Source organism: Durotheca rogersii, assembly GCF_024521655.1.
Source record: "Durotheca rogersii strain YMJ 92031201 chromosome Unknown GGS23scaffold_39, whole genome shotgun sequence".
In the NCBI taxonomy this organism is placed as follows: Eukaryota; Fungi; Ascomycota; class Sordariomycetes; order Xylariales; family Xylariaceae; genus Durotheca; species Durotheca rogersii.
Genome location: NW_026251270.1, coordinates 157,488 through 180,760, shown reverse-complemented (window position 1 = coordinate 180,760; position 23,273 = coordinate 157,488). Strand labels below are relative to the sequence as shown.

Sequence of the window (23,273 nt, the reverse complement as noted above, 5' to 3'; positions counted from 1 at the left end):
TGAAATTTTAGTTTCAACCTCCCGAGTCGCCTGAAGCATGCCTGTCTACCCTCCGTGCGGATAGAAACACATAGGTAAAGGAGGTAGGCGGCATCTCCGACAAGGCCCAAGTCCTTGCTTGGATACGAGATGAGCAAGACGAGAAGCTTTGTCTATAAGTACCTAGATGCCTACTCTTCTAGAATGAGTAACGAGTCGAGAATCCTTTTTCTCTTCGTTTATTCCACGTCGACGTCGATGCTGCGAGGAGGAGTGGCAGGGCGTCGATCTCAACTCGCCCCTTTTCTCCTCGGCGCCCTTCCCCCCCCTATCAGTCAGATCTAACCTACCTGCCTCTGACCTAGGGCCTATCCTCTCACGAGCCTAGTCGCCTGCTCCCTGAACTCGGGGTCCTCGAGCAGCTCGACGGCCACCTGGGCCAGCGCTCTCGCCACGATCTCCGTGCGCCCGTAGCTGAACTCGGTCGCGGCGGCCTGGGCGAAGACCGGCTCGTGGTTGAAGCCGCACGGCGCGCCCGCGTCGGCGCGGTCGCAAATGCCGAAGTTCGGGTGGAACACGACCTTGCCGACGCTCAGGAGCTCCCTCGTCTCGGCGTCGACGACCGCGTCCTGCACGAACCCGGCGTCCGTGGCCGCCGGCGCCACGGTCGAGTAGTCCCAGTCCACCTGGCTGCCGTGGTCCGCGTCGCGCATCAGCGCTATAAACCTGTTGCCGAGGGTCCGCTCGACTTCGAGAGCGGGATACGGCAGATCGGTGGCGACGTGTGCCGCGGTGTCGGCGAGGGTCGATACCACGGGCTCGAGGGCGGCCTCGATGTCGAGCGTGTATCGGGTGCGGACTGATACCGTGATATCCAGCTCCGTGACGGTGGTGTTGCCCGGCAGGAAGAACGAGACGTCGTCCCCTTTGCTGGCCTGCAGCGTGCGGAACGTCTCGATGCTGAGGCGAAGCGGGCTTCTCGTGCTCTCGGACGCGTGGCCGCCCGGCCCGTTGATCGTAAGCGCGACTCCCCTTTCGACGCCGTCGTCCTCCGCCACGGTGTAGTTCACGCCCGCGTACGACCCGTCCAGCAGTGCCAGAACCGTCGAGTTCACTTCCTGCAGAGTTAAGCCCGCGATGCCAAACTTGATCTGCTGGGCCACAACGTTGATGCTAAACATGCCTACGTCTTCCACGGGCGTCGCTGTGGTTGCTGTTCCGGGGAGCGTGCCCACGAGGTCCGTGATTCTCACGAGCGCCTCGTACGCGGTCCGGATGGCGTCAGCGTGGGTGGTCCCCGAGAAGCTCGCTTGCGCATTCACTCGCCCCTGCATCGGCTGTACGGCGTTGGCCACCGTCGGGTGTGCCATCAGCCAGATTGGTATATCGTCGAATGCCCCCGCGTCCCGTAGCCGCGCCTTGCCTCCGGTGTTTTCTTCGTCCGGGCAGCCGACCACCTTGATCCGCCCGGGGATATCTAGATCAATGAGGGCTTGCCGCGCCATGCTCGCCGCGGCGAGCCCGTTGAGCACGATGTGGTTGTGTCCGCAGGCGTGGCCGATGCCCAGCAGGGCGTCGTATTCGGCCAGGAAGCCCACGGTGGGTATGTCCTCCTCAGAACCAGAGAAGCCCGCCGGTTTGTGGGTGAAATCCAGCGCGAGGGCTGTGGGCTCGCCGTAAGCATGCGGCGTTACGTCCCAAAGGCCGGGCTTCGTCGTGGTAAAATAATCGACCACGATATCGTGCGCGTGGAACTCTTGTGTGGACGTCTCCGGGTTGGCATATATGTATTGGGCTATGCCCTTCGGGCCCGGGAAGACGTCGGCAGAGATTGTCTTCAGGTGCCCGGGGAGTGTGCTCAGGTCTGCTGCCATGCAGGACCCGGCTGCAGTTATGAGAAGGAGATGGGAGCGGATCATACTGCCGTCTATGCATTAACTGTAATCACTAGGCTGGGCTGATAGAGAAGGGGATATAGTAGATCTTGAAGGCATCGGAGCAAATGGAGTATCAATAGACATTTATACGTGTATCTATCAACACGTTGGCCCTTGATGTGATCCGCTGTTCCGCGTACCCGTCTCAACCCTCATCCCACTGGAAGCGGGCCGATGCTAGACGCAACCCACGCACCCGCGAATAGTGGCATTGGCTCATCTACCTACATACGATCCGAGGCAAGGCTCGGTCACCCAACTCAGTTTTGTCCATCATGGCTGACGAACAGCGGGTCAATTCGTCAGCAGCACGCGGATGTGCCTCAGCAATGTTGATGCTTGCCCAGGTTGAGGCGGCACTCCCAAGAACAGTGCGGCGGAATTGGCAGGTCGCAGCCGCGGTCGCGAGGGGGTCGGGCGGATGGAGTGCTCTTAAATAATGGTATCGACTTTACCTAGCTGTGGCTGACCACAGCCTACCATGGCCGTGCCAATAACAACACGGCCGAGCAGCCCATTGGCGAAAGGAGCTGGCGTCATCACCGCCCTCACCGACGTTCTGGCCACTACTGCGTGTAGCAGACTGCAGAGATCAAGCAAAATCTCCCATCTTTTCCAGCCGATTCGCGACCCGTCGCACGGCTAGAGAGGGATGTTGTTATATCCGGACACGACCTCTAGACACCGATTACAAACCTCTCGATATTTTCTGCGAGTCTTTCATTCAATTTGTCGAATGATACATCGCGATTACGTGAGACACCGTCGACCGAAAACGTGATTCGGGTCTCCCTTGTGACAGATTCTTGGCCTCGCACGCCGCACTGTGCACCCGAGGAGACTTGGAGAGACGAGACACAACCGTCATTCCCTGAACGGATGGATCTGGGCTGCGCTGCTACGTGAGCAGGACCGTAAGCTGTTTTCAAACTAGGTGGGTGTAAAGCAGGCCGGATTATGGGCGTCGGCTTCGGGAAAACGACCACCATGTTGCTCCTCATCCTCCTCTCCGCCATTTCCGCCCTCGGAGCGCGGGTCCTTCTACCGGAGCTTACGGGGCCCTACGGCGTCGGCCTCAGGAACATCGAGCTCGTGGACGACGGACGGCCAGACCCGTTCTCGCCGTCTGGGGCGCCGCGAGACCTCATGGTTACCCTGTTCTACCCGACCGCCTCCGCGTCCTCCTCCTCCTTCAACTTTCCTCTCGCGCCGCAGTTCTCGCCCGCGACGGCGTCGCACGTGGATGGCGTGTTCTCCTGGACGCCGGGCACAGCGGCCTCGCTGACCACGCGCGCGCGCCTCGGCGCACGCCCTCTCGCCGCCGACGCCGGCGCGGGCGCGGCGCCGGTCCTGCTCTTCAGCCACGGGTTCGGGTTCGCGCGCGGGCTGTACGCGGCGCTGCTGCAGGACCTCGCGTCGTGGGGCTGGACCGTGGCCGCGGTCGACCACCCGTACGACGCGGCCGTCGTCGAATACCCCGACGGCCGTGTGGTGCGCGCGCGCGGCTGGCGCTGGCCGCTGGAGCCGGCCGTGCGCGAGCTCGCGATCGACGTGCGCGTCGCCGACTTGCTGTTCGTCCTCGGGCGGCTGGAGAGCGGGCTGCAGGGCCGAGAACGGATGGCTTGGGGCGAAATCAGGCCCGGCGAGAACGATGAGTTGATCACAGCAGTGAACGTCTCGCGCGTCGCGGCTCTCGGCCACTCGTTCGGCGGCGCCGCGGCCGTAGGCACGCTGCTGAACTCGTCCGCGGTGGTGGCGGCGGCAGACCTAGACGGATTCCTCTACGGCCCGGTGGTGCGGCTAGGCACCGAAAAACCAGTGCTGGTTCTCGGCTTCCCGGAGCACGTCGCTACAGACGACCCCACAGCCGCGCCGGGGTGGCCGTCCCTACATGGTTGGAAGAGGGATTTCACAGTGGCCGGGACGGTGCACGAGAGCTACTCCGACTATCCCGTATTTCGAGACATTTTCGGGGGCAGAGAAGGCCCAGAGACTGGGGGTGTGCCGGGGACGAGGATGGCGGAGATTATGAGGACCTATATCGATGCATTCTTCAGCAGGTTCCTGCTAGGCGTTGACGATGATGGGTTCCTCAGTGGCAATAGCAGCACATTTCCAGAAGTGACGCTCAGGAGAGGCGGGGGCGTGAGCGAAAAGCTGCGAGTGAAGACTACTGATGCATGTAGGTAGTTAGAACCAACTACCGTGTAGAATATAGGCAGCTAGTTCCATTGTGTCTAACAGGTATTTCCAATTCTCGGCTATATTAGCCAGGTGCAGGGGTTAGTAGCTTGGCGAGGAGGCTTGCTGGAGACGGCCATGCAACGGCTACGAAGTGGGAAAAAGGCACACACACGGCAGCACAGTAATAAAAGGGTTAGCCTACTGAATAGTAGGAGAAGAAACGTGATGGCATTCACGATTGGATAGATTCCGAGTTGGTTGGCGGCTCTGTTACGTAGGTAGCATTACCACAAAAGCCGCGGAAGATGATCATGAAGAAAAAAACCGACGGGGGAGGCGGTAAACCTGTTTTATCCTGTTGATCCCACCTCGCGAAAATCGACGTGGCTGGTCAACTAACCAGCTCTCTCTCAGCCGCTAAGCACGTATCCTAGCTACGGATACGAAGGATCTCGAGATTGTTGTAAACGTCTCCCAGCCCCGCGCGCTGTCATAGCCGCTATACTACGGACGTAGACCAGTGTGCGTGTATGTACACGTCTCCCTCGTACTGCAGTTCCAGCTAGCCAGCCAACAACTACCTTGCGCGACACGTTGCCATTGTTATGGGTTTTCACCCGTAGTAGGCGTGTTTCTGAAATTTATCATTCGGACATATGCGCACACATACATAGAAGGTCACGACTATTAGATACCCTAGTCCTGTTCTATACCTACTCATACCTAGGTATTTCTATTCGCTCGTAGGTGTCGTAGCTCACCTCCATCCGCTTGCCCTATAGAGAGTACCGCCACGACGGCACCAATGAGTGGCTTCCTATTAGATGCCCATGCGATGCATCATTGCGACCTCGGGTACCTAACTTCTTCACTTGCTACGTAGGTAGTACTGAGCCTGGCCTCATCCATCCCTCGACCTTACACGTTGGTTAGGCTTGGGTTGTCGGGGCATCTTCGTCACCTCTGCTGTGTTGTTTACTTACCAGGGGACTGGGGTAACGGCTTTCTCTCTCTCTCTCATACCCAGCCCGTATGATTTCTCCTCTTCCCCTTTTCCTCCGTCAGCCTTGGGAGCAGACGCACATCTTGCGATCTTACGTAGCATGGAAACACCGACGACTGCGATTGAGAGGACCCCGTCGGAAATCACCAACTCCCCCAAGACCGGCCGCCGTGGTTTTCGAGATACACTACGTCGGCGCATACAGGAGGGACTGCATGGGACCCTAGTTAACGAGACCCTCCCCCTGGTCGCCCTGCCTCCTCCTCTACGGTCCGAGTTACTTGCTCTCCTGTCTTACCAGCCGCCTCGTCTTTTGCAGCTCTTGGCGCGCATGTCGTCGTAGGAGAAGCTGCTGCTGAAGCTCCCCCACCTCGTGTCTCTCCGCCGTCCGTCTTCTCTTTCGTTGCCGGCCTCTCCGCTCCTTCACACCACCATACCATACATTACACACCCCCTCCCGCTTTTCGTCGCCACCACCCCATTCCAACCCGTCTCACTCCCATCGCATTCTCGCGCATTGAAGACTTTCCGCACGCTTCTCCCCGTCGTCCCTCGAGCATACTTGCATCATCAAAGCGACAGGAGACAACGTACCGTCAAGATGATGTTCGCCATCTTCTTCGCCTTTTGGCGCTTCATGCAAATTATCACGCTGGTAAGCACCGCCCACTCTCCTCTGCCGACCCGATCCCTCTGGTCTGCCCACCCAGCTCCCATCTCTTCTCGGCGCCGGACAAGCTGGCTGTCGGGAGATATGCGATCGTGAAGAGCATCCAAACTCCTCACCGCTCCGGGTCAATGCGGGCCTTACTTACCGCCGGCCTATTGTGCCCGCTCAACTTACCTACCAGGAGGCTAACGAGGTGACAACGAACGAACCCGGCAGATTCCGACGATGGGCATGCTCAGCTACTTCGTCAACGGCTTCGTCCAGCTGAACCAGCTGACGCCCAACTACGTGCTGGTGCTCTTCATCGTGTCGGTGCTGGCGCTCGCCTGGGCGATCTACACGCTGTTCAGCTACCACCAGTCGAGCGCGAACGCGACGTTCATATCGCTCGTGGACCTGCTCTTCGTCGGCGCCTTCATCGGGGCGGTGTGGGCGCTGCGCTTCATCGCCGGCGCCGACTGCACGAGCATCCGCCGCGGCGACCCGTACGACGTCAGCCTCGGGCCCTTCGGCAGCGCCTCGCTCACCAACTGGGACTCCAGCACGGACAAGTCCTGCGCCATGCTCAAGGCCTCCTTCGCCTTCGGCATCATGAACTGCGTCTTCTTCTTCGTCACCTCCGTCGTCGCCTGCCTCCACCGCGACCGCTCCGCCGCCTCCGACCGCGGCACCTACTACCGCGAGACGCACCACCACCGCCACGGCCACCGCAGCAGCCGCGCCCCGAGCCGCCACAGCTCCCACTCTCATCGCCGCGTCTACGTCTGATGCCCACACATTCCGGGAGCGGATGCCGCCTGCGTGCGCATGCGTGCGCGCTGTAGATGGGTTTGTGGTCCGGTGGCGGCCTAATCGAAACAACTTAAGGATTTCATAATGGCGTTTGTCGGAATGTGTGTGTACGTGCGTTCGAATATTATGTAGACTACTGGGATCCGCAAGAACCAAAGGGGAGAAGCGAGGGGAAATGGCCTAGAAAAAGGGAAAAAAAGAGAACAAAAAGGCATAGGCGTTGCCCGTGTTCGGAGGTATACACTTACACAGGTATACCTATGTAAGTGTATACCTTCGAACACGCACTGCCAGACGTGTGGTCGCCCTGGTAGTCCCGCCAGCTGGCTTTGTCTCATTTGTTCCTCTGCCCACCCTCGGATTCGGGATAGAACTGGTCAGGTGGGTTGACGGACAGGGCTCCACGGCGCCGCAGAAAACACCGGCCCGAATACGGGCTCGACGCTGGATGGGGAACGAGGAGGGAACGGCAATAGCAGGAATTCGGTTCGATACGACCCGCCACGACGATAACGAATTATACGACCCTACGACTTATTTCACGACGTTACTTCATGGTCTCCCCAACCGCAACCAACAACTCCACTTGCCGTATATCTATGCGACCGAGCAGTTGGGTGGGCTGATGTGTTTTCGCAACTTTGGCCTGTTGGTATGCCGGCCACTTTCGTAATTGGGCCGGGCGAGAAGGGGGAGAGGGGGAGATCGGAGACCTAATCAGAGAAGAGAATGCTGATAACTGCCGCTCTTTCATAGGGCTAACTACTTAGGCAGACTGCCCCAACTTGGATGAGAGGATCTGAATAGAAAACCAGCCGATCCCCTACGGTCCAGTTTAGCTCGTGACCCCCTGGATCCTTTTATCGCACATCAATTGCGTTTATCTTCTCTAGGCAGCCCCGTATTTCCTGTCAAATGTGCTTGTAGTTGCATACCTCAAATCGGACCTCTCCGAGCCTGCGCTGCTACGCGCACCCATAAGTTCATTCAACTTATCCGGACGGTAGACGTGGAGTAGCGACAGCTCACTGTTAGACCGGGATATTGGCTCCGTAGTATATGTACGTAAAAACGCAATCAACGTACACATCCGCCATTTTGGCGAACAATGTCGAGATTGCTCCTCGAGATTTAACGCCGGTAGCGATAGGAGGAGGCCCGCCAATTATCGAAACTGGCTCTTCTTGCTGGGTTGATTCGCTTAGTTTGCGAATTGCCATGAACAGCCGGGGATCGTAGTTCACGTCGGGATCTGTCCCTGGCCAATGGTATACCCTCTCGCGATACCGCTCAGCCCTTCCTCGATGACGGTGCTTTCTTCGTCGTCGAAGTCCGTGCCCAGGCCCCGCCATGTCCTTTGTGACCTCAGGAACTCTGCTCCCGGGCTAGCTATGCCGTTGACGAGCACCACGTCTCCCGTCGTCCTCTTGATTACTGCTGACGACGGAGTCTTTTGATCGGGGTCGATGCTGGCGCTGCCGAGTTCGCCCACACTCCTCGGGATGCTCCGCACGGCGAGTCTCATCGGTCGGCTATGACTGACGAGCTTGCCGGTCCGAAGGTCGAACTCGGGCGGTTCTGACTCTTCATCGTCCACACCACCTTCGACTTCTTCTACCGCAGGTCCGAGCGCTTCTCCTTCGTTCCCCACTTCTCCTTGACGGGGGACGCTGTCGGTGCCCGTACCCGTAGGTAGCAAGCTATTGACGCCCTCGATACCGCCCCACCACTCGCCAGTCCAGACCCTGCTCTCTTCGCCCTCAAGCGCCAGCCCTAGTTCAAAAGGCGTAACCACGGGCTTCCATAAGCCCTCCTGCTCAACCAACCCGCTCTCCCAGCACCCGACGACAACCCACCCATCGACCTCGGCAAAATTGGCCAGCTTCGCCGCGTTCAGCTTGCCAACAACGATGGTATAACTCTTCTTTCCGGCGGCGGCGATGTTCTTCTGGAGGGTGGAGATGGTAGACATGTAATTCTTTACCGACAGCGTGTTCACCAGAATTCCGATGACGGAAGCGGTGGCGAGCCGAATGACGAGCGCATAACGACGGCGAAGGAGAGACGGCGTCGTGCTTGGGTCCAGAGGAGCCGAATCGGTCGTGTAGGGCGAGGAGGGTGTAGTATAGATACGTAAGGAGGCAAGACGCGAGGAGAGGGTCAAGAGGAGGGAGGTAGGAGGGGTGGAAATATGGAAAAGGTGGTATTCATTTAAGTTGTAGTCGACGTGGCTGGCGGGCGAAGTATCGAGCGGAACCAACTTGCGATTCGGTATCGGCCCAGCCGGGTCTCGGAAAATCTCGGTCGCGACGACGTTGCGATGCCCCCGGTCTCTAAGCAAGTTACATATTGGTAGGATGTGCTCCTGGAACATGACATCCGCCATGACAACCACCTTCTCCGCATTCCCCGGGAACTCCCTCTCGAAGGCGTCGATAACGGCATCGTACTCGAGGACCTGTCTCGTGAAGACGTGCAGCACCGGCAATCTCGAGGTCGGGCTGAGGCACGCACGGCCGTAATGGACGACAACATCGGCGTTAGCGTGCTCGGCCGCGATCTCGTCGACGCAGCATGCGCTGTAGGATGTGTCAGCTAGGATGTATAGGCGATTCCTCTGCTTTCCCCCTTGGCTCGGCTGCTCTCGTTGAGCGTCTCCTCCCCCTTCTACGTCCCTGTTCCCGTCGTCCTCCTCGGCCAACTTCCGCAGTCGAGAATCCAAGGCACCGACAACCCAGGGGGCATCGGGCAGCATGGCATCGGGGAACTGCAATGCGACGCGCGACCAGCCATGGCGGCGGATCTCGGCGGCGGTCCGTTCGATCTCGTAGACATGGAGGAGCTCGTGGTCGGGTCTACGAAGTCGTCGAGGTTGGGCGGTGGCCAAGGAGGCTGTCGGGTCGTCGAAGATGTGTTCAGCTGGTGTCGAGAGGACGGGGGCGGCGCTCAACTCGGATGCCATGGTAGGAATGGAATGGGAGGGGTGATGATGATGGTGGGAGATGCACCAACGAGCATGTCGCGATTGGAAATTTGGGTAGGGGATGCCGGCCTGTGATTGGCCCGAGGAGTTCCCCCAGGTTCTCAGGGATACGTACCTACTTTTGGAGGGGCAATGGTTGTTTTACTTAGAGGGTCAGGAGATACATGTCGGAACGCCGGCGGATACACGTAGAATACCTTAGGTGCCCGCTGAGTGCTACGTCCTAAGTGGTACCGCGTAGTATATACTTACCGTGGATGACGTACCTACCACCCACCTTAGGTAAGGTTCCTAACCTGTGCGCTGCCCTGTAACCTAGGTATCGCTTCTTCTGATTACCCCTATCAGAGCCTCCTTACCAGTACTCAACTAACTGTCCGGATCTCTTCCTACCTGTTCTAGTCCACGGCACGGCGAGTTGTTCACCGGGTGAAGAACCCGACGTACATTCGAGCAAAGCTACGCAGAGGGAGGCAGACAGAGAAGGACGGGCTCGATAAGGCACCAGCCTCCAGCCGGGCCAAATATGCAAGTAGATACCTAGGTATGTGCCTAATGCTGACAGGTAATCTCGGACAGCATCCCTACAGCTGATATATATATGTATGTGTATGTATATATATATACATATATATTAATTATGTACTCATTATACCGTCCATGATATGGTGGAGAATCGAAAAGAGTCGAGGCATGTCGGATATTGTCCCGAGCATCCTCTGCCCGTATAGCTCCTCCCTCCTACCCATTGCTTGGAATTAGAGCTTCACCTGACCTGCATTCAGCCGATCCCACTCTCGCTTTCCAAATCTCACGTACGTCTTGTTATCCTCGAGCCAGAATAACTCGTCGTCCCCGACCAGCGCCGGGTCTACGCCTTGCGTCCTCAGCTGGTGTTTCTGCTGCTTGTTGGTTCCCGTGACTGCGACGGTTGTCCCCTTACCGACACGCAGGAAGATCGGCACCGCGTATTTGGGCAGCTTGCTACGCGCGTGCTGCGCCAGCGACTGCAACAGCGCGCTGTCGGGCCGCTCGTTTGCCGCCAGCGTGAGGGCCGCGCACCCGGCCCTCCCGTCGTGATTCGGCAACTGCACGCCGTATACGTTGGCCTCCCCTACTGCCGGGTGCGTCGCCATCGCCTCACCCACCTCCGTCGTCGCGACATTCTCGCTCTTCCACCGGAAAGTGTCGCCGATGCGGTCGTGGAAGTATACCCGCCCTTCCGAGTCCAGGCTCACGAGGTCTCCGGTTCGGAAGTAACCGTCGCCCTTCTTAAGCACATCGCGGATGATCTTGCTATTCGTCGCCTGGGGGTTGTTGTAATACCCCTGGAACGATTTCGTCACGTCGGTAGGGAGGGCGAGCAGCATCTCGCCGACGTCGCCGCTTTTAACTTGTCGGCAGAAACCCGTCGTCAGATCGCGAGCCGGGGCGTCGGTCTCGGGGTCCCGGGCGACGATGATCAGCATTGACCTTACGAACAGCCAGTAGAGTAGCCCGAAGCGGCCGATAGCACCGCTCGAAAAGTCGCCCCGAGAAAGGTTCCACATCGCCAAGAAGCCCTCCGTCGCCCCGTAGAACTCGGCAATGTTTTCGATGCCGAATCGTTCTCGAAACTTTTCCCATATGTCCGGGCGTAGGCCGTTGCCGAACGCTACCTGTATGCTGTGCTTCCTATCTAAGTTCTCACCCGTGACGGCATCGATCTCGGGCGGTGCTGCTAGGAGGTATCGACAAGTCTCTCCTACGTATTGGACCATGGTCGCCTTATGCTGTCGAGCCTCCTTCCAGAACGTCTTGGTCGAGAACTTCTTGCCTATCGCAAACGTGGCGCCGGCTTCTAAGCAATGGGACATCCCCAAGAGGGTAGCAGAGCTGTGGTAAAGCGGCATGCACTGCGGAACCCATTAGAATATACCCTCGCCCAGATTCATTCTCTCGACAAGAAAGCTTACCGTGTAGAACACGTCAGACGGTTTCGTACGCAGCCAGCCGCCGGCAAACGAACCGGACAACGCCAACTTGCTCCAGGAAACAATAGCTGCTTTCGGTAACCCAGTCGTGCCGGAAGTGTAGATGAGGATTGCTAAATCCCTGCTTAACCGGCCTGACCGCACAGAGTCTGGCGGCCGAACCGCTTCGCCCGCAGACACCTCGGCTTTGAGCTCATCCGTCAAAAGCTCGATGCGAAGACCTCCCAGTTGCTCTCGGACGCTGTCGTCGACGCGCTCCGCAACCTCGGGGTCGACGAGCATGAGTACGGATTGTGCCGTCCTCACGCAGTGGATCAAGGGCTGGCCGGCCAGGTTATAATTGATGTAAGCCGGCGTCGCCCCGATGGCCCACAGTCCGAAGCAGATGAAGACGAAATGGTCAGAATTCTGGAGATCCATGGCAACGACATCCTTCGGCTTGATCCCGTACTTTGTCTTCAGCCAATTGCCGTATTTCAACGCCATTTCGTATACCTGAGCGAAGGACCACGACTTGTCCTCGAAGAGGATGAACAGCCGGTCTCTCGAGGACGTGTTTGTCGCATATTCCTCGAGGACGTAGAAGGAACTACAGCGATCCTTCGACTCCCGATAGCGCTCACGTATGAGGGCCCTAAACGTACCGCGCAGCAGACCTACATCATACCAGAAGCCGGTTTTGGCGTTGAGATAGGCGAGGCCGGCGGCCAGCGCCGGCACGGAGAGTGCAAGAGGAACTATGTGGCAAGGTTAGCAGCGACAGCCAGAATGGCGACTCAATAAGAGAATACGCTTCGACGAAGGGTTATCCAGTTAAGAGAAAAAGAACCGGGGTGGAACCTACCGGGCATGTTTCAATTGATCGATCTTCTCTTGATTGACGAGAAGTTGTTGCTAGATCAGCATCCCAGCTCAGCTATGCTCAAGAAGCACGAAGCATCACACAGCTCGTACGATTCTGTCCTGTCTACCGACAAAACCTGCTTCTGCTTCTCAGCCAGGAAGGCAAATCCGCCCGCGCGTGATCGGATATCGACGCGGGAGGTAGATATTGGTATACGATATTTTCTCTGTTTTTATTCTTTCTTTAACCCTTCCGAGGCGGCAAGGACGGGCGGTAGCTAGTAGATAAAAGGAAGCCCAGCTCACACCAGGGGAGCCCTACCAGCGCCCACCAAATGAATAGGGAGGTGTGGCGGTACGTAAGTAGTCTAATAAGTATTGTTGCCTCGGTAGGCTGGGTGGGTTCTCTTGTCGAGTCGAGACGTCTTCGGGGGTCCAAACTACTACCCCTGGCCATACCAGCGCGCGAATTCCGAGTCCCCTGATAGGGCTGGGCCGTAGTGAATGTCTCGGTCAGCGATTGTCCTTGTTTTGGGGAGGGGGGAGGGGGGAACTGTATTGAATTTTTATTTATAGGAATATTGTGTGTACTTTTTACTTCTTCTTCTTCTTCTCCTACCTCCCTTTCCTCCTGTCCCTTCAAATTCAATTTTAACCCGGGAGATCCGCGGTACATAGGGGATACGAAGGTATGAGATCGTCATCCGGACCGGTCCAAGCTGTTTTACCCCTCGCCTTTTGGGGTTGTCGATTTCCCAATTGTGTTTGCGAACCTCGGCTTGCAACGTAGCTCGAGGGACCGAGCAGGGTTAGTCTTCGAGTCTCGTTTACACCACTAATAGGGAGCGCCTTTGTGCTGCACTAAAGCCACGGATTCGGACGCATACGCCAGCCCAGGTCTTGGGACGCAGCAAAGAATACCTACTATAGGTCACACGTAAGACCACCAGGCGCAAGAGTTGTCTTGTCCACCCATAAGAAGGAAGATACTGCTTGGCGTTTATTGGGTGTCGGAGCTGAAGCTACGGACGCTCGCCAAGACTCGCTAGCATGGGTTGAAGAAGAACCACGTAGGAGGTAAGACATCTTACCTATATTAGGTCTGTCGACTCGCGTTTGCGCGTACAGACAAGCACCTGTACACAGAGTCGCTATCAATCAATTGGATCGTTCGACTGGGAGGGATTTGTAATCCAGCTATCCGTACGGGGATGAGTACGCTTCTTAGGTTCCTTGCTGACGTTGATGTCGCCGTGATCATTGATGGACGTGGCCTAGGTAAAAAAAGTACCTCCGATCGACGAGAGAGACGGGAGCATCCACTTTGCTTGGGCCGAGGTAGGATTAACTCCTTTGTTTAGTAGGTATATATTCGCGATAGACGCCTACATGTCCAATTACCTACCTAACTAGGTATGTATCTAAGGAGGTGGCTGAAATGGTAGGGTAGGTAAGTACCTACTTTGCCCGTAGGGCTGCTGCACTGGCCCAGCCGGCGCGCCTTCGGTTCATGTAGGTGTGTACCTTGCTGCTCCTTTAGGCTCCTCCGCCAGGTTTGTCTTCCACTCGCTTACATCGGACATTTTCCCAATTTGCGACACGCTGGCACGATCGGTCAGCCCCAACGACGCGATCGATCCAGAGCCATGCTTCCGAGAGGGTAGCGCCGCTGGATATAGCCATGTCTCCCACCTCTGAGAAACGGCACGACGACGTCGCACCCCCAGCAGTAGCAGACATCAGCGCCGCGGGCAAGGCGAACGAGACGATCGTGCCAGACGCGAAAAGCGACACGGCAAACCCGCCCCTACCGGGAAACCGCAAGGAGCCGCCGCCGGAGAAGCCAGAGGACGTCCGAAGACGATCGTTCATTGTCGCATCTTTCTGGCTCATCGTCCTGTTTCTCGGCCTGCCAATATGGTGGAAGACGACCACGATATACCGGGCGGATCTGCCCCTGAGCGAGATGATGGACTGGGCTGACGGCAAGGTGAGATCGATGCATCCCTAACCCCGTGCGGCTATATACCGTCGATGTCTGTTATTGACGTCTCTACGCCGCCCAAGGCCTGCACCCCGGTATTTGCCATACGAATTGCCCTCGATACATCTGGCCTCGGAGAGGAGGAATCCTATAACCTCATGAGCATCACACAGCAAGCACTGGATGCCATGGGCGACTTTGCGGCCCAGCGTCTGCAACTCGAGCCATTACCGTCTACTGGTGCAGACTATATGAACGCCCCGTCCCACGATTCCGATGCCGCGCTCGTGGTGCGCCTCCGTCCCGGCCAAACCATGACCGCCTCGCTCCATTCGCGTTCCCCCGTTCTCGATGTCACCTACCCCCCCAACTCTATACCGTCCCCTACCGCCAACTCTTCCGACTTCGCGACCTATCTAGCAACGCAACTGCGCGAGACCTTCTCCGAAGAACGGGATGTCATGTCCTATCTCCTCGCGACCTACACGACACATGCCGAACCCCGACCGCAAGGGTCTCTTCGAGACGCGGCCGAGGCCTCGCTGTCGAAACGGATGACGAGATCGCTGAAGTACTCGCGAACCTACCACCTGACCTTCTCGCTGTTTACCAACGGGCCTACGCCGAGCAGCTGGGATGTCGATTCGGCGATAGACGAATACATGAGGCCCATCCTTGATATGTTGGGACCTATCCACAACTTCACCATCGATACACAGGTCCAGCTGTACGCTTCGCCCGGCGTGCAGTCGCAGGTTCTCACCAAGGAAGATCTATCTTCCTTCATAAACGCCGCGGAATGGCCGCTGTCGCCTTCTATCGGAGGGTCGCCGACGGTTAATTTTGTCATGTATGTTGGCAATCAAACCGTCGGGCCGGACCCCGGGGCCCTCGAATCGGGATCCTCCCACTCGTGGCTCATCCCGCAGTGGGGTTCTGTCTATCTCTTACCGCCACCTGCTACCGACCACATCCGGTCTGAGTTGTTGAAGCAGCCAATCCTGACCTTTACTTCTCACCTGCTCTCGCTCCTAAATACCCCGCAGACGGGACCCCTGCCGATGCGCCTCTCAACACTCACCCGCATACGGTCTGCAGACCTGCTTCTACGGGCGTCTTCCTCGTTGGGGTCGCTGGCCCGTCTCTCGCTAGCGTTGCCGAGCATATCCATCCCGCCCAGCGTCGCCGACGGAGTGACGAAATCGATGCGCCACCTGCGGTCCGCGTGTTCCCACCTTGGTGGGACAGACGGTCTCGAGCACGCGCGCATAGCCGAGGCAGAGGCCGAACGTGCGTTCTTCGAGAAGAGCATGGTTGGGCAGCTCTATTTCCCCGACGAGCACAAGGTGGCCATTTACTTGCCATTGTTGGGGCCAGTAGGTGTACCTCTCGTCATCGGCCTGTTGAGCCAGGTCAAGGCTTGGAAGAAGAGGTCGAGGGAGGAAAAGGCGAAGAAAAAAGCCTAAGTCGTCGGCCACTTCAGGGTCACCCATACGTGCAACGGCTTTCTTTTTCTCTTGGGTAAGAACTATAGGCATTGACGGTAGCACAATATTATATCATTTGACTCAACATGCCCGCCGGTCTTTGGGGGTGTCCAGCAGATCCTTCTCTCTTCCCATCCGTTTGTCCGTATCTCTATATCTCTTCGCATTTTTGCACGGGCAAGGGAGGGAGAGGCGAAGAAGAGGAAGAAGTAGAGATAAAGAAAATAACAGCTGCTCCGCCGAGAACAGAGAGGATCGGGCGAGGTTGAGACGAACCACCGTCCTGGTGTTCCGGTTTGGGATTTGCCAGGCATCAGACGACTGTTGGCAGGTCAAAGGATTATCACCCCTCTCTCCCACTTATACCCCCTCGTCTCGCTCCCCGCGCTTAGAAATCGCAATCGTCCTGTAAATGCAGACGGAACCATACGCAGGTTGGTAGACAGCTTAGGTATAGCCATGGATTACAGGGCGGGCCGCTAGGCGGTTAGGCCAGCGGACAGCCAGTCTCCATCTTCCGATATGGCTGACGCAGCTAGGTAGATGATGACTGCATCTCAATGGGCAGGGTCATGAGTGCTACGTAGAGCTATCTACCAACCGCTGACCCCAGCGTTCCCCCCCTCCAGAGTAAACAGTCTTCCCTTTGGACGATCGCACAAGTTTTTATTTTATTTTAACACATGTGCTCAACCAACACTGCACCATCCCAAAGTCGCGAGTATCCGGGCAGCCTATCACCACTCCCAGCGACGGATACAGCGCCGAGTTCCAAGCACCTTTCTGTTGGACCGCCTCAACCCTACTCCGTACCTCATAACGAGAAACCAAGCAACCTAAAAGCCGCTTGCTTAGTATAAGATTTTAGTACAGGCTAAGCATAGGAGAGAGTAAGCTAACCTACCCCCCCCCCCAAAGGGCCACTCCTTCACTGACCGGTTTTTTTAATATAAGCTTATACATGAATTTTTTCATTAAAAGAAACGTAGAGAGAAATGAAAAAATTTTTTCTTTTTCTATTTTATAAGAAAATTAAAAACATAAAATTATATAATATTAAATATTTTTATTTATATAATATTTAATTTTAAAAGTTAATTCTTATTTTTTAATAAATGTTAAATAACTAAATATATTATTTATTTATATGTTTATTAATTATATTATATTAAAATATTTTTAAAAATATTCTTAAAAAACTTAAAATCTAGTGTTATAATAAATTTATTTATATTTATTTGAGTTTATTGTAAAGCGCCTTTATTAGAGCCAACGGCTATTTTCTTTTCTTTTCTTCCAAGTCTCATGTAATGGTAGACGAACTAGTGCTAAGCTAACATTGGAGTCCAAGAAAGCATCTCTGCCTGGCACTATTTCCGGTCTTCTTTCTAATCCACGCCGCCATATTACTTCTTATCCCCTTATTTAGTCATCATGCATAAGTGCCGACTGAGACACTCGCTCGACGCCAGTGGAACGCTTGCTCAAAATGCTCTTGACCGCTGGAATGTTTTCATGCCAAAAGTCCAGTCTCATCAGGGGGAAGGTCTTTCAGCCTCCATTCAGGCTTGATGAAGAGGCCGAACCTAAACCACCCCAGGAATGCCTGTGTCGCCTCGCTCTGGTTTCACTGCTCCCAGTCCTGGATGGTGCCCCAGAAAGCCTCACGGAGTTCATTGGCGCGATCGTACTCCGGGCCGAACCCATTAAGGGCAGGCTTACGGAAAAGCATTTCAATGATTCGGCGGAGAGAGGCATATGGCGCACTAGATGTGAATTCCCAGTCGATGACCGCTTGTATCTCAGTGTGTATCTGGCTTGACAAGATGATGTTATGAAGGCCCATGTCCGCGTGCATAGCAACGATGGGGATGTCCTCGACGATAGCGGGTAGGTACATTATACATACGGTTATCGACAAAATCCCTGATATGACCCAAGAACCGCTCCTTATATTCTTCAATGCCCTGCTGCTTTTCGAGGGCGACGAGTGAGGACCTGATATACGCCCGGAGGTACTCGCGTACAGTAGGAAACGGGCCCCCGAGGCCATAGTGTCGATCGGGTCCAATCTTGAGAACAACCTGACCATCAATTGTCGCGGCAATAAGCTCGCCGATCAGATGATGTTCCGGGAGCTGGATTCTCCAGCAGGCTTGGAACGCAAGGGCCATTTTCTGCACGATGATGAGCCTCTCCTCGTGCGACATTCGAGGGTAGATCGACGACGCCATAACACCCGGTATAAGCCGAGGTATTTGCCTTCCTATACCTGTGGCCACCTGCCGTTGCATTTCCCCCGGTATTGGATATACAGGAGGCACGGGCAAGATCTGAGGGTCAATCATTCTCGAGATCGAAGCCATGAGCACATCCATGGACGCTACGCAGCCGTGGTGACGTAGCTGAACGACATATGCGATATCCAAGCTCTCTTGGACCGTGACCTTGTATGAGATGCTCAGCGCGCCGTTGGTGAACCTGGTCGACGAGACCAAATGTTGGCCTGTTGCCGCGAACGCCGCCTCTGCAAGTTCTATTTCCGATAGTACAATATGTTCTGGAGGGCAGATATCTCTTGACAGCCTGTCAATCTTAATGAGGTATCGGTCGACGGGCGCAGGAGGCCCATCGATGTCCTCCAACGACGCCAACCAAGAGAAGGCGGTTGGCTTGGCTTCAACCAGCGCATAGCCTACACCTTTCCCTTCAGGGGGGCCGATTGCGCCAGAGAATACGTAGGCTAAAAGCCTTGACAAGGCTTCGTCTTGAGTAGCTAGTGCTTCAGACATGATCAAAAGTGTGACCCTGGAGAAGGGATACAACCCACAAGAGAAGAAGGCAGTACAGGCGAAAGGTAGTATGAATCAGAACGATTTCAATTCGAGAAGCTCTGCCCACTCGGTTGCCTTGTGGTCAATGAGCAGGCCGCTGTAGACCTTGGCGGGTAGGATCGAATTGACAGCGAGGTGAACTCGAACAGCAATTCCGCGCAGACCCAACCGGGCTTCAAGCCTCGGATTTGCACCGTATCCACGCATCCTTATGGACCCAACATGTTCATCCCCACTAGGATGAGGTGGGCGGCCGCAACCGAGGTATTTTGGTCGCACCACTCCGTCATGCTATTTCTAGCCTCTGGGCATATAAGCACACGTCAACTGCCTATTCGGCGTCTCATGCTTTGATCTTGGGGATCGAGGCGTGAGCGACAAGCAAGGGAGACGAAGCGGTGTTGGTAATGCATTATGCTGTTGGTGATATATCAATTACTAGGGTACCTGTAAACCTCGAGAGCCCGAAGATTTATTAATACGTTACAAAATCGTTATTAAAAGAATACAATATATCAAATTAAAATATTAAATACTATAAATATTATATTTAATTAATTTATCTAAATATAATGCAAGACCGTGATTAATGAGCATTATAAAAGTTTAGAAGAAAAATTAAATATAATATTTTCTTTTAAAAAAACCTCTCTTTAAATATTTTATGAAAAACTCTAAATAAAAATAAAATAAAGAAGTATTTTTTAAAAGAAATTGATATTTAGATATTAAGTTTTCCTTCAAGTCATAATATAATATTTATATAGCTTTAAATTATAGTATTTACTTAAAGTTACGATTATTAATTAATATTTATAATTAAACTTAGAGTTATTTTTAAAGAGTAGCCTTAAAACAGCAGGTTAGAGCTAGTTAAAATCGGCACCTTGGGTTATAAAACATGACCCTTAGCTGCAAGAAAGAGCCGAGGTACGAAGTATCGAATATCGACATGCTGTAGTCTTACTTTTGGCGGGGGGAGGGGGGTAATAGGAAAGACAGAGAACGGAAAAGGCGAACTTGGCCAGGCGGGGGAAGACGAAGAACAAAAGAAAGGGGGTAGTGAGAAAGAAATATAATCTGGTAAGGGAACGGAAAATCTAGAGCAGTTCCATGACCACGCCGTAATATCGTAAAATGGACGGATGTTCGATATCAATCTAGAGCTCGATCATCAGATTCCCCCCTCTCGTCTGTCTATACCACCTTCTCTCTTCCTCCTGCCACTAAAACGATATACCTAACGAGACAATTCTTTTATTCGCTCCTATCGTCTTCTTTACCTATAATGAACATCTCGGTGGCCGACGCCCGCGCCGCCGCTTCTGTACTGCCACCGCAGCCGCTGGTAGCCTTCTTCACGTTGACCACGTGGAAGCAGCTCGTCCTCACCGGAGTCCTACTCTACGTCGGACTGTGCCGCGCGCTCCGCTTCCGCCGCGAACATGCGCTGCGGAAGAGACTAGGCTACCTGAACCGGGCCTCCCTCGCGAGGATGACGGTCGGGGAGGCCCAGCAGGTCATCGACTTCCTCTCGACTTGGGAGATTCCCCTGCTCCACTTCCAAGCCCTCCAATTCGGGCTGTTTAAGGTCTGTCGCATAGGACGTAATAGTAGCCCCGGTGGGGAGGTTCGAGATGGTTTCGTCTCGACCCGCCTTTAGAGAATGGCTCGCTAACTCGGGCGCGATTAGACGTATGGTGTCGAGAGCATCAGTCGCCTTCTCTTGGCTACGGGCAACTTGACGGACCCCGTTAAGAGCCTCAAGAGGTGAGGATATTCTTCTTTTCTACTCCCCCTTCGTTTCCCATTTCTTGGAGGACCATGTCGTGGTCACCAGGGATGCACACCCCGGAGGCCCGCGCGCCGAGCCGGCTTCCTCCAAGAAGGAAGCGGGTCGCTTCGAGATAGCCGCCGTTGAGATAGGTGGCTACTGCGACTGTCGTGACTTGCGATAATGCCCGTCGTAGACGCCTCTATCAACGCTCGGACAGCTACCTGACCATGGAGACAGGTTCGAAGACACGGGGGCCCTAATTGGTGAGTTTTTAATCAACCCACCAACGTCGGAGAGGGCTGTGCGCGGGATCGCGCGTATGAACTTCCTGCACAGTCGATACATCAAGGAGGGCACCATCTCGAATGCAGACCTGCTATACACGCTGTCGGTGTTTGTGACGGAGCCGGCGCGCTTCGCCGAGCTATACGAGTGGCGACCGTTCAACGAGATGGAGTATTGCGCGAGCGGCGTCTTCTGGAAGGCCGTCGGCGAGGCCATGGGCATTGAGTACAAGGGCTACTTGACGCATGCTGAGCGTGGGTGGCGCGACGGCATTGAATTCTTCGACGACATCTCCGCCTGGGCCAAGTCGTACGAAGTCGGCGCGATGAAGCCCAGCGTCGTGTCGGCGAAACCCGCTCGCACTTTAATCCCCATGATGACGTACTGGGTGCCCTGGTTCGCGAAGCCATTCGTTACCGACGCGATAATTAGTCTCCTGGGAGGCAGAGTACGTGAGGCTTTCATGTAAGTTACCCACTCCCTCCTTCTATCTACCTATCATTTACCTACATCGTGTGACCACGGTCGTCGAAACCCGGCCAGCAAGTATGCTAATGGATAGGCTGCCGGAGCCCGACGTCACGGCGGCGGCCGTGATGTACTCGATCCTCGCTGTGCGGCGCTTCGTCCTACGTTACTTATCGCTACCTCGCTTTTTCCAGCTCAAGCGCCAGTACGACCCGGACCCGAAGACGGGACGCATGACCCAGCGGATACCGTACGGCAATTATCCCTTCTACATCACGCCCACTGTCTTCAACCGCTGGGGGCCCGCAGCTTGGGCCGTATGGCTCTACGGTGGCAAGGTCCCCGGCGATAACCCAGGGGAGTTCATGCCCGAGGGGTACTTGTTCTCGGACCTAGGCCCCTCAAATCGCATAGGCCTCGGCGTCGACGAGATGGAAATTGATGTCAAGAAGATAAAAGCCGGCTTTGGCCAGGGAGGGTGCCCTTTCTAAAAATTCGTCGTGGATCTTGCCCTCGTCTCCGAGTGGGCTACGATCTCAGATTCGGCCGCGATCGATCCCGTTCCCGCCGGGTCCTCGCTGTGGTTGTCGAGCGTTCGTTTAGGTAGAGAGCTGTGTGCGAGTATAGCCACCTGGTCTTATACGCTCTGCCACTCACAATGAACTACGGCGTATATATTTTATCTTTTGGAAATTCTTTTTCTCGTTTATTGCGTGTTTACTAGGCGGATCCCTCGTTGGAGGCGCACCCTAATTTCAGCCTCAGTCCCTTTTCCTTCCCCTAGTGCATAGGGATGAGATTTCAGCCGAAGCGTCTGGGCCGCAAAATCCCGCGCCTAGAATAACGTACGACCCTATTACATAGGAGCCAGAGCGCGATATAAAAATTGACCGCATGATTCCCACGAAGGCGTCAATTGCTTATGCAAAATAGACATACCTACCTAAACAGAGGTAGGGCGTGGATATATGGCGCTCCGGAAATCAAACGTGTCGCCTATCATATATGCAGACTCCCCGTCCCTAAGAGCGAAGACAACGCCCACAACCCAGAATGGGATGTAGGACCGAGAATTATTCCCTCAGAAACGTCTGTCAGATGGAACCAGTACGCCCCATTAGCTATGCGGCATTCCCAATGCCTGCTCGGGGGCTGAGAAGACAAGAATCGGAGCGAAGAGGGTTCTGGCCAGACTGGTTGGTCCGTTCCGAACCCTTGTGGCGCCGCAGCCTTTAGCACTGCTGGGGGTTAATATCAGACGAGAATTTTTCATGGCACGGAAAGGAGACCGTCGTCCGGCTCTAGCGTCCCATTGGATCGATAGAGGTGTGTGTATATATGCAGAGGAGAAAAAGCAACTCGAAGTTGACGGGCTAGGAGGGCCATCCCACGCAGGCAGAGGAGACGAGAAACGGAGCAGGTATACGGCGACTGGAGGGTGTGCGGCGTAGGACTTTTCGACACCGCGCTCCACCTCGAAACAGGACCGAGATACGAGAGGCCATACCCGATATACCTATCTCGTGGCGGCGGCCTCGCGTGCGACTCGATAGCCTCGCGAGCGGCGCATGACGAGTCATTACCAAAAGAGCGCGATCACCACCACTCCCCCGGTAGCGACAGGTGGACCGTTCAGTACGCCCGAATGAACTACACAGCAACCATTGTACTATGTAGGTGTATGCATGTATGTTCGGAGGGGACAATTCCGGGAGGCGATCTCGACGTCGAGACCGTAAGGCGAACGAGAGAGCCCCGGCGGGCATGCTGACAGTGACTTATCCTGTCCAGCGGTCTGCCGAAGGCTCGATATTGACAGGTCTTGTCACTAGTAGCCTGCAGGTGGTGTACAACACACACAGCTCGGCGCGTCCCCGTAAACATTCGATCGCCGATAGCTCGTCGAGGTTGAAATATCCTCCATCGAGCTAGCAGAGACGCACAACTGAGAGAGGGTTAGAGAGGGGTCGGTGGACCATTCATCTCGCAGGACGCACACTAGGTGGGCGAGAATGATGCGGGTGACAGCCATGCCAACGGGCCACGATAGGTAATAAAAGGGGGAGAGAAACGC

At 55.3% G+C, this 23,273-nt stretch overlaps 8 protein-coding genes across 8 annotated transcripts; 4 read left to right on the top strand and 4 right to left on the bottom strand.

Moving 5' to 3' along the window:
- Window positions 1–335: 335 nt before the first annotated feature.
- Window positions 336–2,044, bottom strand: GGS23DRAFT_347751 (uncharacterized protein). Its single transcript, XM_051513108.1, has one exon. It carries the CDS (start codon window positions 1,896–1,898, stop codon window positions 348–350), a length of 1,551 nt encoding a protein of 516 aa, XP_051367698.1. The 5' UTR covers window positions 1,899–2,044; the 3' UTR covers window positions 336–347.
- A 570-nt stretch (window positions 2,045–2,614) lies between these two features.
- On the top strand, window positions 2,615–4,596 carry GGS23DRAFT_616753 (uncharacterized protein; the record flags this gene model as incomplete). The annotated part of the gene is made up of 2 exons (XM_051520804.1): window positions 2,615–4,098; window positions 4,535–4,596. Exons 1-2 carry the CDS (start codon window positions 2,874–2,876, stop codon window positions 4,594–4,596), a joined length of 1,287 nt encoding a protein of 428 aa, XP_051367697.1. The 5' UTR covers window positions 2,615–2,873.
- Window positions 4,597–5,704: 1,108 nt separating this feature from the next.
- Window positions 5,705–6,541, top strand: GGS23DRAFT_600881 (uncharacterized protein; the record flags this gene model as incomplete). Its single annotated transcript, XM_051519134.1, has 2 exons — window positions 5,705–5,758; window positions 5,990–6,541. 2 exons carry the CDS (start codon window positions 5,705–5,707, stop codon window positions 6,539–6,541), a joined length of 606 nt encoding a protein of 201 aa, XP_051367696.1.
- A 980-nt stretch (window positions 6,542–7,521) lies between these two features.
- On the bottom strand, window positions 7,522–9,686 carry GGS23DRAFT_347738 (diphthamide biosynthesis protein). Its single transcript, XM_051513107.1, has 2 exons — window positions 9,668–9,686; window positions 7,522–9,457 (listed from the first exon to the last, which is right to left on the bottom strand). The coding sequence occupies exon 2, from the start codon at window positions 9,318–9,320 to the stop codon at window positions 7,806–7,808; it is 1,515 nt and encodes a 504-aa protein (XP_051367695.1). The 5' UTR covers window positions 9,321–9,457; window positions 9,668–9,686; the 3' UTR covers window positions 7,522–7,805.
- A 209-nt stretch (window positions 9,687–9,895) lies between these two features.
- Window positions 9,896–12,948, bottom strand: GGS23DRAFT_587871 (acetyl-CoA synthetase-like protein). Its single transcript, XM_051517515.1, has 3 exons — window positions 12,366–12,948; window positions 11,504–12,258; window positions 9,896–11,443 (listed from the first exon to the last, which is right to left on the bottom strand). Exons 1-3 carry the CDS (start codon window positions 12,370–12,372, stop codon window positions 10,307–10,309), a joined length of 1,899 nt encoding a protein of 632 aa, XP_051367694.1. The 5' UTR covers window positions 12,373–12,948; the 3' UTR covers window positions 9,896–10,306.
- An 887-nt stretch (window positions 12,949–13,835) lies between these two features.
- Window positions 13,836–15,845, top strand: GGS23DRAFT_347586 (phosphatidylinositol-glycan biosynthesis class S protein). Its single transcript, XM_051513106.1, has 2 exons — window positions 13,836–14,354; window positions 14,432–15,845. The coding sequence occupies exons 1-2, from the start codon at window positions 14,046–14,048 to the stop codon at window positions 15,812–15,814; spliced, it is 1,692 nt and encodes a 563-aa protein (XP_051367693.1). The 5' UTR covers window positions 13,836–14,045; the 3' UTR covers window positions 15,815–15,845.
- A 1,203-nt stretch (window positions 15,846–17,048) lies between these two features.
- GGS23DRAFT_587861 (uncharacterized protein) lies at window positions 17,049–19,145 on the bottom strand. Its single transcript, XM_051517514.1, has one exon. It carries the CDS (start codon window positions 18,625–18,627, stop codon window positions 17,668–17,670), a length of 960 nt encoding a protein of 319 aa, XP_051367692.1. The 5' UTR covers window positions 18,628–19,145; the 3' UTR covers window positions 17,049–17,667.
- Window positions 19,146–19,853: 708 nt separating this feature from the next.
- GGS23DRAFT_347344 (uncharacterized protein) lies at window positions 19,854–21,906 on the top strand. The gene is made up of 4 exons (XM_051513104.1): window positions 19,854–20,260; window positions 20,363–20,439; window positions 20,684–21,196; window positions 21,294–21,906. Exons 1-4 carry the CDS (start codon window positions 19,958–19,960, stop codon window positions 21,688–21,690), a joined length of 1,290 nt encoding a protein of 429 aa, XP_051367691.1. The 5' UTR covers window positions 19,854–19,957; the 3' UTR covers window positions 21,691–21,906.
- The last annotated feature ends 1,367 nt before the right edge of the window (window positions 21,907–23,273 follow it).